This window comes from Takifugu flavidus, chromosome 5, assembly GCF_003711565.1.
Source record: "Takifugu flavidus isolate HTHZ2018 chromosome 5, ASM371156v2, whole genome shotgun sequence".
In the NCBI taxonomy this organism is placed as follows: Eukaryota; Metazoa; Chordata; class Actinopteri; order Tetraodontiformes; family Tetraodontidae; genus Takifugu; species Takifugu flavidus.
The window spans coordinates 7,504,089-7,519,829 of NC_079524.1; the positions used below are offsets into that span (position 1 = coordinate 7,504,089).

At 45.1% G+C, this 15,741-nt stretch overlaps 1 protein-coding gene across 4 annotated transcripts in view; it reads right to left on the reverse strand.

Moving 5' to 3' along the window:
- The window catches only part of pdlim5a (PDZ and LIM domain 5a), a 31,370-nt gene extending 20,028 nt beyond the window's left edge, over positions 1–11,342 (reverse strand). For all 4 annotated transcript variants that reach the window (XM_057033639.1, XM_057033637.1, XM_057033636.1 and 1 more), the window contains exons 1-3: positions 11,182–11,342; positions 10,563–10,712; positions 3,707–3,858 (exon numbers count right to left, since the gene is read on the reverse strand). In XM_057033639.1, coding sequence (XP_056889619.1) covers positions 3,707–3,858; positions 10,563–10,661 — 251 coding nt within the window. In that variant the 5' untranslated portion in view covers positions 10,662–10,712; positions 11,182–11,342. The remainder of the gene's footprint in view (positions 1–3,706; positions 3,859–10,562; positions 10,713–11,181) is intronic.
- Positions 11,343–15,741: the final 4,399 nt, after the last annotated feature.

Here is a 15,741-nt window from a genome sequence, read left to right on the forward strand (position 1 = left end):
AACCCTAAACCTAACCCAGGCTACAGTTAGCATCACATGCACACACACGTGCATTCCTCGTTTTCAACCCCAGCGGCATCTATTAACGGAGTATAATGTAAAACAAAATAAAAACGCATACCCCAACCTTACATAACCCCCCTCCCCTCCTCAGTTTACACAGTGCCAACATCCAGACTCAGAATAACCCGCACAGCTGCCACGAAGCCGGCGTTTGTTTGTGTGCGTTTCTAGGTTTGGGTGCGTGCGCTCGTGAACCGCACAGGATTTCTGGATGCGATGGAGTCTTTCCTGCTGACGTGTTTCAAAAAGGCCGGTCACCGGCTTCAGTGTGTGACCTTTACCATCAGCTTGGCCCCTCCGCCGATGCCCCGCTGCTGAAACAGGTGAGATCTACTCCGTGATTAGAGGAAGCGCCTTTGTAACGTTGCTGCAAAACCTGCCCTCATTGCGTGAGAGCTCGTTTATTGGAATCAGACCTGCGCTGTGCAGAGGAACCGTGATGAAAGTTTGAGCTCAGGTCTACCGTGGAGCAGTTCAGGACCACCTGAAGGAAAAACCACTCTGGCGTGAACTCCTGTCAAACAGTCAAACGTGCTTTGATGTGAGTAACAATGGATCCAGTTCAGCAACAACTGATCTGTGTAAAAGTCACATCTTTAAATTGTAGTGTGTAAAAAGAAAAAACTATTAAAATGTCTCTTAAAGGCCTCGACTTTCCCTTATCTGTAACATCTTCGTCATTAAACCTCCCCTCTGTTTGATTCCATCTGCATTCTCTCCCTCTCTATGTCGAACCTCCCCTTCATTCCAAAACTTCTCTCCATCTGCCACCCACATTTCAGCTTCACCCTCCGCCACCTGTTTCAGTTTCTCTACCTATAAAACTCTCCTTTGACATCTCTCCAACAATGTCTTCTAAAGCAATTAAAGACTGCCGGCATAAAGCCAGAGAGCGGACCAAACCATATTCTCTAAGCGGGGGTGGCTGCTCCCGTGTGCAACAGGGCAACACGAACGTCAAAAAGACGCCCTCCCCCGACACCTCGTATTTCAGTTTCAGACACATTCCATTCAATTTAGCCAATATTTTCCTAAAGTTTAATTTGAAATAAAATTAGCAGGTTAGCGCAGAAGAAAGTGTCGGCCGGTGCAAGTGAATGTCTCACCTTGCTGTTTTCCATGACGACTTCTGTGAAAGTTCTGACTTAAAGAGCCTTTGGCCAAATTAACTCAGCACCTTTACTTTGAAAGTCACAGAGGAATTATTAATTTGGGTTGGGCTGGATTTTTGACATTCACACTGATGCTGCTGTAGATGAGTCAAGATTAATCATTCACTATAATGAGCGATTTTTCTAATTATTATTGACGGAAGGTAGGGAAGTGTTTTGCTGTGAAACGGCCTGAATAGATTAAATGGAAAGTATGAAAACATTGGCGACACTTTAAGAGGGCGTGCGCATGTGCGTGTGACGAACACGTGCGCTCCATATGCTTCGGGGTTCTGATGCAACGGCCTCTCGTTAGCGAGATATTAGGCCTTTTCGACGGTCTCGTCAGGCAGAATTCTGTTTGACACCAACTGCTAAAACGGGAACAACTACACAGCGAAAAGAAAAATTCCCAGAAAGTTGAGGGCATTTTTTCCACAGCTGTGTGAAATAAACCGCCTGGATGTTGATAAATCCAAACACGGAGCGGTGATGTCTTCATGGGACGATCGGAGGTTTACAGAAACTGCAGGATGGTAACCAAGTTCAATAATGTGGTTGCACACCTCCAAAACAGGCGGGGGGAAGAGGGGGGGGGCATGAAGAATGAAATGATTTCAATGTTTTTGTGCTTTTTAAATATTTATACCATTACACTGCTAATTTCCCTCTAGTGGTTCTGCCGTTCCTGCTTTTCAACAGTTATTCTGTTTTCCCTGGAGAAGAACTGCAAGGACAGACCAGGCGAGACGGACCACAATGGCTCCAGCAGGTCGGTGCAAAAGGTTGGTGTTTAGAGAGCTATTATTGACCCAACAATACAGAGTGCATTCCTAGACACAGGGAAAACGTGGGTTAAGAGTGATGTGCTGAGTAAAACAACAAACACCAAATTCCACATATGTGATCTGTCACTGGCCTGAGCCACTAAATGTCAACAGTGGAACTCGGAGGTTTGCATGGCACCGTTTCAGATATAGAGAACCTTCAATCATATCATAGAAATCTGACCATTATCTGATTTCTGGAGTTATTAAATTGTTCAGGTGATCATGTGAACAGGGAATGAGAGAACAGCAGTCATCTGATTATTAGAAATCAGATTAAGACCCCTGGTAATCTTCCAGCACTGCTGTTGTTGTGCATCTCTACCTGTTAATCTGACGTATCATGTTATTCTTCATCTGTGCACGTGTAAAACCATGTAATCAGAAGACAACGGGCCACTTCTGGAGTGACGAGGAGACAAATCCCAAGTCAAATGGAACACAAACCCATCAATGCAAGACCAGATGTTTTACAAAGAACACAAACTTTGAATCTTTCGTCACTACGTCAGTATGCTTACAGCCCCAAAATCTGATTATCAGATTAGGATTTAAATGATTCTGATCCATTACAGTTATCTGATTACTCACAGTTTTTATGCACATGTTAAAATGGACCTCCGCCCTCCTCATTAAACGTCTACATGGACAAAACAACCAAACATCCACCCTAACAACACATGCAGGCTTTGACTACCACAGGAAACAGATCCCTACTAGTAACAGTGATCCCTGGCCCCGCTCTGATGGCTGATCCCCATACAAACACACACAGGAAACAGTGTTGACGCTCCTGAGCGTTTGTCCTCACTTCATTTAGTGACCCAGCAACAAAACCACACAGGACTTGTTGCCACAAAGGGAAAATGGAAGGTTAGATGAGTGATACCCCTAAAAAGAGATGCTTTAAAGGACACGTGTAAAGCTATTTCAACCCAGATGTTGCACAGCTACAGCATGAATCAATAATGCCTCCGTGTTAAAGAAAATCCTTTCAAATGAAAACACGGTTCCACAATCAGCATAACGAATGGCACTGAACTCCTCCGCAGACCCCCTCGCGGCGGCGTTTTACGCTCTGACTCGCTTCACGCATCATAAAAAAGAAATCACACGCAGATTTTGACTCGGTTTTAGCCCCGCAGTACCGCGCGGCATGTTCCAACTCTGCTGTTCCAGCTCATGCTAATGCGTTCAGTCTGTCGCTGTTTAGATGCTTCAATGGACACGCTCAGTTAACCCTCGACTAGGAGGACGAGTCGTGACGACGGCGAGTGACTGTTTGAAGGAGAAAGCGCCTCTGAAGAAAATGGCACAACTTAAGAACCATTAACCGTGATGACCACAGAAAAAAAACAGACCCAGACCCAGAAGTTCTGCCAGTACGAGCACAATTTGCACTCGCTAGCGTGTTAGGACGGCCGATGCTCCACGCCAGGCGGAACTAATGGCGTTGCTGTGTGTGAGACAACAGTGAACATCTGCATGGATGTGGAGGCTCTGTGGTTAAAATGGAGCGCAGCCTCAAATCTAAAGGGTTGTTTGAGCGAGTATGGAGGCGAGCGTCTCGATCCGGCGCTGTCATGAAGATAAATGTCTTCCTGTTCTTGACTTAAATCAAGAAGGGGGGTTGAAGCATGCTCTGTGTCTCAGTTTGTGGCTTACTTCTGCAGAGTGAGGCTGAGGTTGCCAGTGCAGCTCTTGATCTTGTTCTGGGCCTCCAGGTGGTTCATGCCCTCGGTGGCGATGCCGTCGATGGACAGAACCATGTCTCCCACGGTGATGCCACCTTTGGCTGCTTTACCGCCATCCGTCAGCTGCACAGACATTAAAATAAAAACAAGTTAACCGCACGACCAGCATCAGTCTGGAGAATAGGGTGGGTCAAGGTGATGTGGGACGGAAACCTCCACTCTGTACTTATCACATGATTTATGGGTCCATTCCATTACAGAAGCCTATAAGCTAATTAAAGGCCCGGTTGTTCCAGCAGATGACGGAGGCTCTGCAATGATCCACGTCTAACAGCAGGAGCCTCCGTCTTCTCTCTCCTGACCTTCCTTTATTACGATTATTCTGGCTCCTCAGCTTTTTAAAACAAGAAAATAAAAACTGTAAAACGGGGCCTTTTTTATCATTATTTATATCAGTCAGGATTTTATACACAAAGTTTCAATTACAGTCGCATGTTTATCTCAAAGTGGAGGAAATCTAGAGCCAGTAAAAGGCAATCATGCCATTACACACAAATGGGGACTAACTTGGTGCGGACACATTCCAGTTCTTTTATTGGCTGTTTTACGACATCTGTGGACGCATCATAAAATATGCATTCGCTCCATGGCTCTTGTCTGTGGTTTTCACCGACTTCTGACAATGATTTCTAAGGCATGCACCAAATATCTGCATCTAAACAACGTTAATTGCACGAACTGGAAGCTGGTTAATGTGAAACAGGTTCAGGAATTTCTTTTTGAACTGAACCTGCTGCTCACCAGGCCCGCCGACACCCGTGACTACCGTCCCTCCGTCACCGTGAGGATGAAGATATCATTGTAATTCACAAGTGTTGAGCATATAACACATTTCTATATATATGTGACAGACAAATTAGGAAAATGTGCACAAAAAGATTCACACCACATCACTTCAAGTAAAAAATCAAATACAAAAGTGTCATAATAGCAATAAAAGGGTTGTTTTTGACCGTCTAAGTCACCTACTTTGAGAATTAAAGTGACATTTTGGCCGTCCTCACACAGAAGGTCCCAGTTTGTATAAAGTAAGTGAGGTCATTTGATTATTTTTAACGCCGGATTAAAAGGAGCAAACTCCCAGTCCTGTGATATTCCTCAATCACCATCCACATCCCAAATGCTGATTAAGCGGAATCTGCCGCCTCTCCCAAAAAAAACATGTTTCTGCTGAAAAAGAAGCAACAGCTGAGGATTTATGTATTTGAGCAGATTGGTGCCTTACATGTGTTTCCATTACCTCTGTCTTTGTCTGGCAAAGACGGACAGACCGACAGAGGGACAGATGAGAGCTGGGCTAATAAAGAGGCTCTGCACCCGGATTAGTATTAAGGCTCCGTGGATCTAACCTTTTTTAGTCATATTAGCCCACAGTCTAACATCACTCAGCACCACCCACCACCACAGAGGACCGAAAGAACGGATGGAAGAGGGTCAACGTGAAATTAAAACCGCTCAGACAGACAAAAACATAGTCAGAGGCTGCTTAATTGCATTCTGACTGGTCTGAGTACATGCGGGAGTAAATCAGCTGTCAGCCATATAGTCTGGGTGTGTTAGCGCCAGCTTTTAAAAGCTTGATTCCAGTTCAGCTCGGTTTTATTGCACTTTTAGGTTTCCGTGATAGTCAGACTGCTGCAGTAATTGTTTTTTTTAGGTTTAATGTAAACACACTGAATGTAAATATTCATATTGGATTATCAGACACTCTGTGACACTGTGACAGCTCAAGTGTGTACAGACGGCTGTTAACACCTGGCCACGACATATTAATAACCCTCCAGGAATCTGCCCTTTGATGACTCCCCCGTCCAAACATCCTGAGAGGGAGATAACATTGTTGTCATGTGTGATTCAGAACAGACACTTCCAATTATCTTTCTTCCTCCTGACAGTGACAGCGATTTCAGGAGTTGATGAAACATTAGCTTGCGAGCTAAAGAGGCCACACAAACTGTACTTGGACGAAACTGGAATTTTAGCTTCAGTTTCCAAAACAGTGGAAGGTGTCCCTTTGGTCAGGATAACCCATGACCGCCCACTTGGGTCACACACTTGTGTGAAATGGCTCATTTCATAATCATTAATCACGCAAACGTGAACAAGCATGCACCGAATCTGTGCTTTCAGCAGCGTGTGTTCATCTGTGCACTGTGTGATTTTAAGTACACAGAGAAAAAGTTCAAATGCAGCAATAAAAGCTCACTGGAGCGGTGAAACACTGTCTGGTTTGAACACACATCGACCACTTTGAGTGCCTTGAACAATTCCTGCTGTCAGCACAGCGAGCGCCAGAGACGACAGGCAGATGGGTCACATGGCGTTATTATGTCTGAGAGAGCAGGAAGCACATGGATACCTCACTGTTGCATCAACTTTGTGTATAATAACATCTTTTTCAGACTGTGGTAGCACAAGGACCTCGGCGTCTGGAAATGGAAACAGTCTTGGCCCTTGAATCGATTAACTGGATATTCCTTACAAGAAGAGAATCTTATAGAGAATGCTTGGGGGCTCATGAGGATGCTTATAGTAACCCTCCACAGGAAAAATGTGATCAACAATGAAAAGTTCAATCAAATTATTTTGTGACTGAAAACGCGCTTCCCCGGGAAAGACGTTAAATATGGAATGAGGTCAAGGCGGCCACATCAGCTGAGGAGAAAAATGGTTTATGCTGCTGAGATGAAGGAGATGGATAAAGCTCCAGCCCAAACCAATAATACAACCTAAATGAGCAGAATCATGTTATACAACCATTTTAAGGCCATAAAATAGCGCTTATCTGAAGTGGTGGAACATTCCTGCATCACTGTGAACATGCTGAGTGTTTGCACATGTGCGCGTACTCAGGCTAATAAAAGCATCTGAGAATAACAGTTTATCCCTCTGTCTAAAGCTGCGGGCGCACCAGTGTCTAATTATCGCCGTCTAACTTGCAGTATCGATGCTAAATGATTCCAAAGGGAAAACGCTACAGTGGTCCTACGGCAAGCTTCCTGGAGCTAAACCTGTCAAATCCATGAACTGTACCGTGGCTGCTAGTGATTGATTGCTCGACAATAAACAATAAACCTGCTGGGAAACATTAAATATGACAGGTTTTACTGTACGCGAGTGCTGAACGGACCCTTTTCAAGGGACGGGTGAAGGGCAGTCCATTTGGGATCAATACCCACAAATGTACCACATTATTCTTGTGTTTTAAAAGTTAATTGCTCTCTGCTAACTCCAGGAAAACAGGCCAGTATTCACAGCCAGATTCAATGCTGCGATTGTCACGTTTGGGGGGGGTGGTAGGGGAGGCATTTGGGTTTGGCAGGCTGGTGGACACACTTTCAGAAATATACGGCCTTTTGAACAGAAGACTGGATTGTTCTGACTCGGTATGAGTGCAGAGTTTTGGGGCTGTGCGTCATCAGTGGCACTTCCAGAGGCTATAATTAATCCAAAAGGCTGGTTTAAGGTAACAGCTTGTATATCACTTTAAGTTGTTTATGATGTGTTCTAATTCTAATTGGGTTGGGGGAGGTCTGACACCTCAGAAGAGACTTTGGGCCAAAAACCATTATTAAATAAATGATTCCCTTCCCTCCATTTACTGTCCCATTGATAGATTCCTCATTTGTCTGAGAGTTAAATCAACATATATTATTCACTTAATGATGTTTTTCCAGTGCATTTTAAACAGCCCGTTTAAGAGGTTGTTTCTAATACGCTCAAGGAGGTTGACAGAAGGGATAAGAGAGTAAAGATTTAAAGTGCTACTTTTATTTCAGCAAGGTTCCTGCCTGCACATGTGCGGCACTCACAGCCTTCCACGATGGATTAGTGCCTCCATTACCGGCGAAGACAGAAGCGTTTTTGTGAGGGCACCACACAGAATGGGGAGCTGACAAGCACGGAGGAATCCGAGCATTTCCAAAAAGTAATCCCCTCTTTTCCCTCAGCTCATCGCTGGCATAATGGCGCAAACCACCTTCACATGTGCTTCGAAGTGAGATCATGGTGACGTCACGGGGAGCCACAAAAACAGCCACAGAACGCAGGTTTAAATCAAGATTTAGGGAGTGCGAGATGGACCCTCATGTCAAAAAAGAAGCTACCGACGTCCGAATCCAAGTCTCTCCCCATGAGGACGCGCACGTCTGGCTCCAGCGCGGTGGATAGATGCACCGGGGGGAGGCATGTCCATTGTGTGATGGAGATCGGTTTAATTACCGACAAGTCATATGGAGGAGCTGCCAAGAGGCTCCAGCTGCCCCCGCAATGCAATGTGATCACAGCAGAGGAAGTGGAGGACGGAGACGGAAAAGCAGAGAGAAAAGACGCAGACCATCACTGAGGTCACTTGTTATCAACTGGGGGGGGGGGGGGGGGGGGTGTTGCTGATCGCAGCCGTTGTATACGAGTGCCAGGATTCCTGCTTTCTTCCTCTCAAAAAAAATACTTTTGCTCTTGCTAAGATTTGTCCAGCGTTGGAACAACAGAAAAGATACTTTTCCACCACACAATACACTTTAGTTGAACCCCCCCACCCCCCACCCCCCATCCCGGTGGTGTTAGACACACATCAGCTTTACAAAGATCCTGTAGGTTAGACAAAGATTGTAAACAGAGAGGGGAACTTAACCTTGTTTCCGGTTCTATTTCGACATATAACGTAGCACGCGTGGGTCGGGGGGGTCTGCAACTGTACCGCTTCTGTTCTGAAAAAAGAAAGTGGTTAATAAGAAAAGGACTGTGGGCGCAGGGGTGCAGCTCTGAGACCAGTGGGTGCAGTCATGGGAGCTGACCTGTGACATGATGCAACTATTCTTAGAAGCTTAATGGACGTGTTTGTCTGGTCTGGCTCCCTCTAAATTATTTTAGCAGTGGATCCCGTAAATGGGCTGTCCTCGGGACGCTTTAAATATTGATTTATTGTGTTGTAAGTTTATCTCTGGGCAGGCGGAAGGCAATTTTCTCTCTCTTTGTACCTCGCAGATCCTTCGGTCCATAAACAGGTTATCGGTTTTCCCAGTAAATGAGGCTAAACTTGAACGTGGGGCTTTTCCTAGAAAACCCTTTTACGTTTCTGTCAAACTCACTTGCAGTTGTTTCCAAACTGCAACGTTCCCGAACAGCGCTTAAAAACAGCAGCGATGTGACGCGGCTGAGGTCACCACTCATCGACCCTGCGATGCATTAAAAGTACAATATCAGATTCCCGCACTCAGAAGTGAAGCGGAGTGTGCTCACATGCTGTACATGCAGAGCTTAGCAACAGCTGGTGTTGGGGCGAGCGCGGTTTGGCAGAACTGCTGCTTTCCCTAATTACCCCGATTCTGTGGTTTCTTGTTAGAACCAGCTTTATAACTCAAAAGTGGCTGTGTGTGTATGTTTGTGTGTGTGTGTGTGTGTGTGTGTATGTGTGTGTCTTAGAGGTTGTTTGAAGTAAACTAAAGATTTTTGTGAAGTTATTTAAGTTCACTTCTGGTCCCATTTCTTGCTGAAAGGCAGTAAACTGACCCTCAGAGTCTGTAAACAGTGTGTAGATTCGTTTTCGTGTCCTCTGTCCATTAAAGTCAGTTTACATTTATTTGTCTCCTAGGTAACAGCTCTCTCCTCTTTGATGCATCCTTCTTGCATGTATTCTTTTGTGCACATGTAGAAACAGAGAATATTCTTTTGTGTGTTTTAAAAGTGATTTAATTGGGCAAAAATAATTACACACAGATGTAACCTGACCCAAATCTAAAAGGACCTATACACAGAAGCACCTGAGATTGTGGCAGTGTTCAGTCCCCTGTAGATGAACTCAACCTCCTGATCACCTGCTGAATTATCATCAGCGAAGAACATTATCTATAAAATCCATGTTGAAGAAAAGTACTATAAAAATGTTGATTCTTCATTTAACAGCCAAGAAAGGATGTGCACGATCTTAATAATTCCCCATTTCCTCCTTTAGGAGGCTCCACTGAGCGCTCCATTTAAGGCTCCAAAGCTCTGCACTGTCTTTGTCATGAAACAGCACTCACTTGTCATAACTGTGTACAAAGAATTGCAGCTTGTTTTGATGCTCGTTTCCATTTTCATTTTTCCCCCTCCACCATTTTGCCCTCATGTTAACACCCACAAGAGTGTATCAGATGGTTTGAGTTAGTGGGAGAAACATCGCATCCAATGTAATAACGCAAACACGTCGACCCAACGCCGCTCCAAGAGAGATTGGCACAGGACCTGGCAACCCATACATCATCAGTCTCGTGTTGCTGTGTGCCTGTGTGTTGCATATGTGTGTGTGTTAATGCAGTGTGTGTTTAACTGCCTGCATGTCACGACAGCAAAAGAATAGGAAGGACAGCGGGAGGTGAAAGTGGGACACAATCGAATTACCTCTTCAAGCACAGTGACTAAAGGCAATGTTTTTGAGAAGGAACCTTGCTGCACTTTCCCAGTAAGGTGGAACGTAGAGGGAGGGAGACAAGGTTTCCTGTGTGACAGATGGCATATGATTTAGTTGGAGCGCTGAGGAGGGAGGAGTTGATTTGAGGAGATGATGGATAGTGTTTGTGACAAGGTGGTAAAAAGGAGGAGGAAGAAGGAGAAAGGAGCTAAAAATCATCACATGTTGGGCGATTTTGCGGTCCGAGACTCTTGTCTAGTTAGATAAACTATGGAAAACAAACTTCAGTGCAAAGGAAATGATAGAAAGGGCATCGGAGAAGAGAAAGAATATAAAAGAAAAAAAAATTGTCTCCATAAAGTTTAAGTTGTCCTACCTTGGAGATGGTGAGGGGCAGGTTAAAGTCCTTCCCCCCCTGCAGCCTGAAGCCCCACGGGGCCGGACCTTTGAGGGTGACGCTGTAGTTGCTGCTCATGGTCTCCCTGACTGTGCCGGATGCGTCCCAACTTGACGTGTTTGCTTATCACTGGAAAATTAGAGTCAGATCAGGTGATGGTAATGATGTCACTGCTCGCTTTTAGATGGCGTTCTGAGAACTGAGGGCGGATGTGACAGAAAGCATACACCTGATATTTTATGGTCACATACGGCAAAGGGAGGTAAGCAACGAGAGGGCACAAGAGAGCGGGGCAGAGGGGAAACGATGCACTCAGTGCTAGCGAATCTGATGTGCAAGTAATAAACCAACCCACTAGTTTCTCTGGCCGCACATTTGTAATGTGGTGAAAATGTAAACACATGTGCTGCAAAGATAAATAACTCACTAACAAAAAGAGCTCTGCCTGATGCTGCAGGATTGTTCTAAAGCAGTTAAGTAGCATTTCTAATTCCCTCAGTAAAGCCCCATTAGCAGGCAATTACAGAGCAATTGCGGACATGGCTGTAGAGTGTCTCCTCTGATTTACTTAATTATCGTGTCGATCGAAAGACTGTACCTGTTTAATGGAAACTCCTGAAAGTGCTCCTTCACAGGCAGGTAGATCTGGTTAATCCCTAGTTTCCCCAGAACTGTCCCCTTCCCAGCAAACCCACACGGTGTGTGAGGGAGGAACAGGGGGATGAAATGCTCTTATATTGCAGCTAATGACAGATGGGAGGGGAAAGGTGGAGGGGGAGAGAGGAGGGGAGGGAGGACGAATGGTGAGAGATCAGGTTGGGAGGAGAGGGGGAGGAGACAGAGGAGGGGAATCGCCCATGGGTGGAGTAAAAGGGGAGGAATGAAGGGGTGATATGGAGAGGGGGATATCAGGGATGGGAGGAAACGACATTCAGAGAAAAATTGATGGGAGGAGGGCAGTGAATTGGGGGGGGGGGGGGGGGGGTTATGGAAAAAAGCCTGTGGGCATCACACAGAGCAAAAATGACAAGGGGAGGTGGGGTGGGAGCACCAGAGAGGGGGCAGTTCATCTTCCAGCCGGATATTTTGGGAACACGGACTCACGGCTACGGGCCGCTTCATTTAAGATGGAAACAGCTGTAACCAGATCGGGATCAGAGAACACATCCCAGGGGCTTTAATTAAAAGGTCCCACCAAAGGTCATGTTGCCGTCACACATGTGGGAGGCGCGAGTGCCCGCAAACTCAGGACCAACAGAGAGGGAAACATCGCTGCACCGCGTCCATCCAGGACAGCACAGACCTCTGCTAATCACACAGATGTACGCATCAATAACATGCGTGTGTATATTCCACAACCTCTGAGGAAGCGATGAACACACCTCTGATCAATGCTGGAAACACACGTCAGCTGGTGGCATCTGCACTTATTCACATGCTACTTGCCTGTTTCTCTTTGTAGCCCAGACAGATCAATGTTGTCTTTGTACACACACACACACACACGCACGCACACACACACACAGAAACTTCTTGCCAAGATGGAGCCCTGCTCTGTGTTCACTGCACCTCTTGTTGGGGGAGCCTGATGAGTTCAGAGTCAAAGGACCGAAATCCCACAAAAACATTCATCAAAGCAGAGAAGGAAACAGATGTTTGGAGGGAAAATCCGGACGGTGGCTGGATGGTTTTAGAAATGGCAGCAACAGAGCGCTCATTTGACCTTTACACACAAATCAAGAAGCCTCTAACAACATTTGTGACTTCTTCAATAATATTCCAGATGTCCCTCACATGATCACGTGTCCAGGCTGATTGGTAGCTTGCTGAAAGCCTTGTTTCAACACAAAAACAGTAGGGAGAGGGCGGGAGGAGCGGAGAGGGTCGAGTCCATGACTGTCTTTGTGCTGCAGAGATGGAGCGTCTTTTGACAAATGCAAGTGTTTAGTGTGGAAAAAAACAGATACAATATATTTGACTGTCACATCTGCGTCTGTGGTCTAATATTAAGATAAGAACTCCAGAAGGTCACTGTTTGGTAGCATTAAGAATGCCAATATATTGCAAGAATGTAGAGGCAACACAGCAAAAACAGCATAAAATGTCCCCTCAAGTGGTGTTTTGAGTGTGTGTGTGTGTGTGGGGGGGGGGGGGGTATAGCAAAGTGAGGACATTTTGGCTGAGCTGCACATCTGCAAAGGGCTGTTTGAGGGTAAAGACGTGGTTTTATGGTTGAGGTTAGATTTGGGGTTATGTCAGGGTTGGGATGAGGGAATTAATCGGATGGGTAGAGTAAGGGGAAGAAGCTGGGGAATGTATTATGTTTATGAAAGTGCCCACAATGATAGAAAACTAAGGGTGTGTGTGTCCTGAGAAGACATCACTGGTGGCGAGGACATGCAGTAAACCAAGTGGTGCTTGACTAATAGTGGTATTTTAGAAACATCTAAATCTTCTGTTATGACAGGAGCTCTGCTCCCATGAAGATATGGTTTCTAAACTCTAGGCCCGCTTGTCTGTCTCACTGTCCTGGTGTTTGATTAATTCCTTCTTCTGTCAATAAAAGTGCCTGCTGGCCAAAAACTGTATCTGGGACGACAAAGGAGATTTGTAGGCGACGGTATCATGATGTCAAACAGTAACAATGCTGCGCTATATTGTGAAACCTCAGAGACCCTGCCAGGTCTTTGTTCTGCCCCGTGATCTATTCTAGTCCCCATATGCTCACCTCTCCATGTGCTTAATGACCACAGCTGAGCAGCCCCCCAGCCCAACACCCACGTTCTCAAATGCACTTGCTCCGCCCCTGGATGGTATGATAATCTGGCCCTCTGAATGACTTTTAATGCATCATCTACAGGGCTGAAGCAACCCTCCATTCTGCCAAACCCCCCCCCCCCCCACCACACCACACACACACACACACACACACACCCGCACACAACAAAGCAAGGAGGACAACAGCTGTGACCTGGAGGACATTTATTTAGATTTTGTTGAAATCTCGTCAGTAAGGTGGAAAATGGTTACTGCTGCTTGGAGGCTTGGAATTGAAATGATGTGTGACGTGTGTGTGTGTGTGTGTGTGTGTGTGTGTGTGTGTGTGTGTGTACGCAGGAGTGTTTGTGATGGGGAGAGTATTTGTCTGCCAGCCGTCTAATCAGTCTGACCCCTTACAGATTGATATAAGCCCGACTAATCCCCCATCCCAGCTCTGCAAATACTGCACAGTTACAGTCAGAGCGGCTTGGCTGGTGCGCACAGACCAGGTTCTGCTAATGCACGGGTGGAAATGACAACCTGCTTTCAGCCTGCATGCACAGATGCACGCACACACACACACACACACACACACACATTCTTTGCTTCTGAAACTTTGAATATTGTTTCCCAGAAGGCTGTAGAAAAAAAGTGATGTGACGCTGTAAACGCACACTCCGCTTTTTTAACAGCTGCTCTGCACATTATACACACATACGTTCACTGGGGCATTGTGAAATATTCTCCAGAAACCTTCTGGAAAACAAAAGATAAATTGATTCCTGGGGGAAACTTTTTTTTCTAACATTCCGGATTTGAAATTGGTGATTTTCCACATCTGCGGTCTGATTTACTTCAGTTAACACAATTTTTTTTTCAGAGCTGGAACTGGAAGACAAACATATGAGAGGTTGTTTTATGGAATCAGGGCTTTTCGGAAGGAAGATGGAATCCCTTGATAACTTCTGTAAGAAGTGGTGCGACATGTTTTGGTGACTTTGCATGAAGTCTTGACAGCTCGTCATAACTCCTCTGAGCCTGAGACAACATCCATTATATCTTCCTCCGCCTGGCCACCATCAATCATGCATGGAAGATGCATGTGCGTACTTCCACCCCCACTATTTACTCTAAAAAAACCCAGAGGAACCATATATTTCTTGTACACACATATTTTCAGCTCAAATGTTTCCCAACAGCAGGAAGGAATCAAGCTTGGATACAGGATGTAAGGTAAAAGAGGATAAAATAAAGTTATTGTGAGGTGGTAAAACAAGCAAAAACAGTGATTCTGTAGGTGTATCCTGTGTGTTCTCACGTTCTCTTGCAGGCAGTATTTCAGAGGCTGTGCTGAACGAGCTGGGGTCTCTGGGGGGCATCAAAGCACCTGCTCCTTTCAGCACAGACTAATGCATGAGCAAACATCAATACTGCCCCACCCCCACGGGTACAGTCTTCCTGCTGCCCCCACCCCTGACCCAACACATGGGACCCCACGTGAAAGATTAAAAATGATTATTGTGTTATTTGTTATCTGTGGAATTGTTTCCTCCCCTGGTCACCAGCAGCAGTCAACCTCAAAATTATGGAAACAACATAAACTACTATAAGTAGAACATACAGAACACATTTCTAATGTTTGTTGTTTTGGAGTTGTTTTTCTTTTTCCAATTAAATTCCTTTTTATTAAAGATATGTGCTGGTAGATAATTCCCTTTAAAAACTAATCAAATATCATGTTTTAAATTAATTTAATCAAGCAATATGATCCCTCCAGATCAAATGTAATATAACCCACGACATCAAAGCCCTACAATGTGCTTAAACTTACCTTTAGTACCAAAAAACAAGTATTCTGAAAAGAGCTTTTTCCTTCAAGTTCCCATATAGGTGATGCTGCCATTTTGGGAAAAATGTCACTTCCTGTCCCAGTCACATGACTGCCACCTGATCACAAACAAGGATGTGTAGTAGGGACTCATTAGGGACTTAATGAGTAGTGATATGGTTGAGTTTAGGGCAAAACTGTTGGTGACATTGCTGTTCCCCCTGGTTCTTATGGTTTAGCCCAGTTCTAACCTAAGCCTCATTCCCTTAACTGCCCCCCCCCCCCCCCCACACACACACACACACACACACACTCACACACTATCACTACTATCTTTGCTGGTGGTCAGGCTCACTGTCCATTTTCATATAAAACCAGGTTACATTAAATCAACACTAAAATTAACAATGCTTAATCCTTCTCATAATCCTTCCTTTTGTGTGCGTGTGTGTGCGTGTGTACATGTAACATAATACTTCTGAGGTCATTTGGTGCTCTGATATATTATAATTACTCTCACACTTTGTTCGATTTTGTCTTGATGGCCTTCATAATGTTTTTGAAACAACA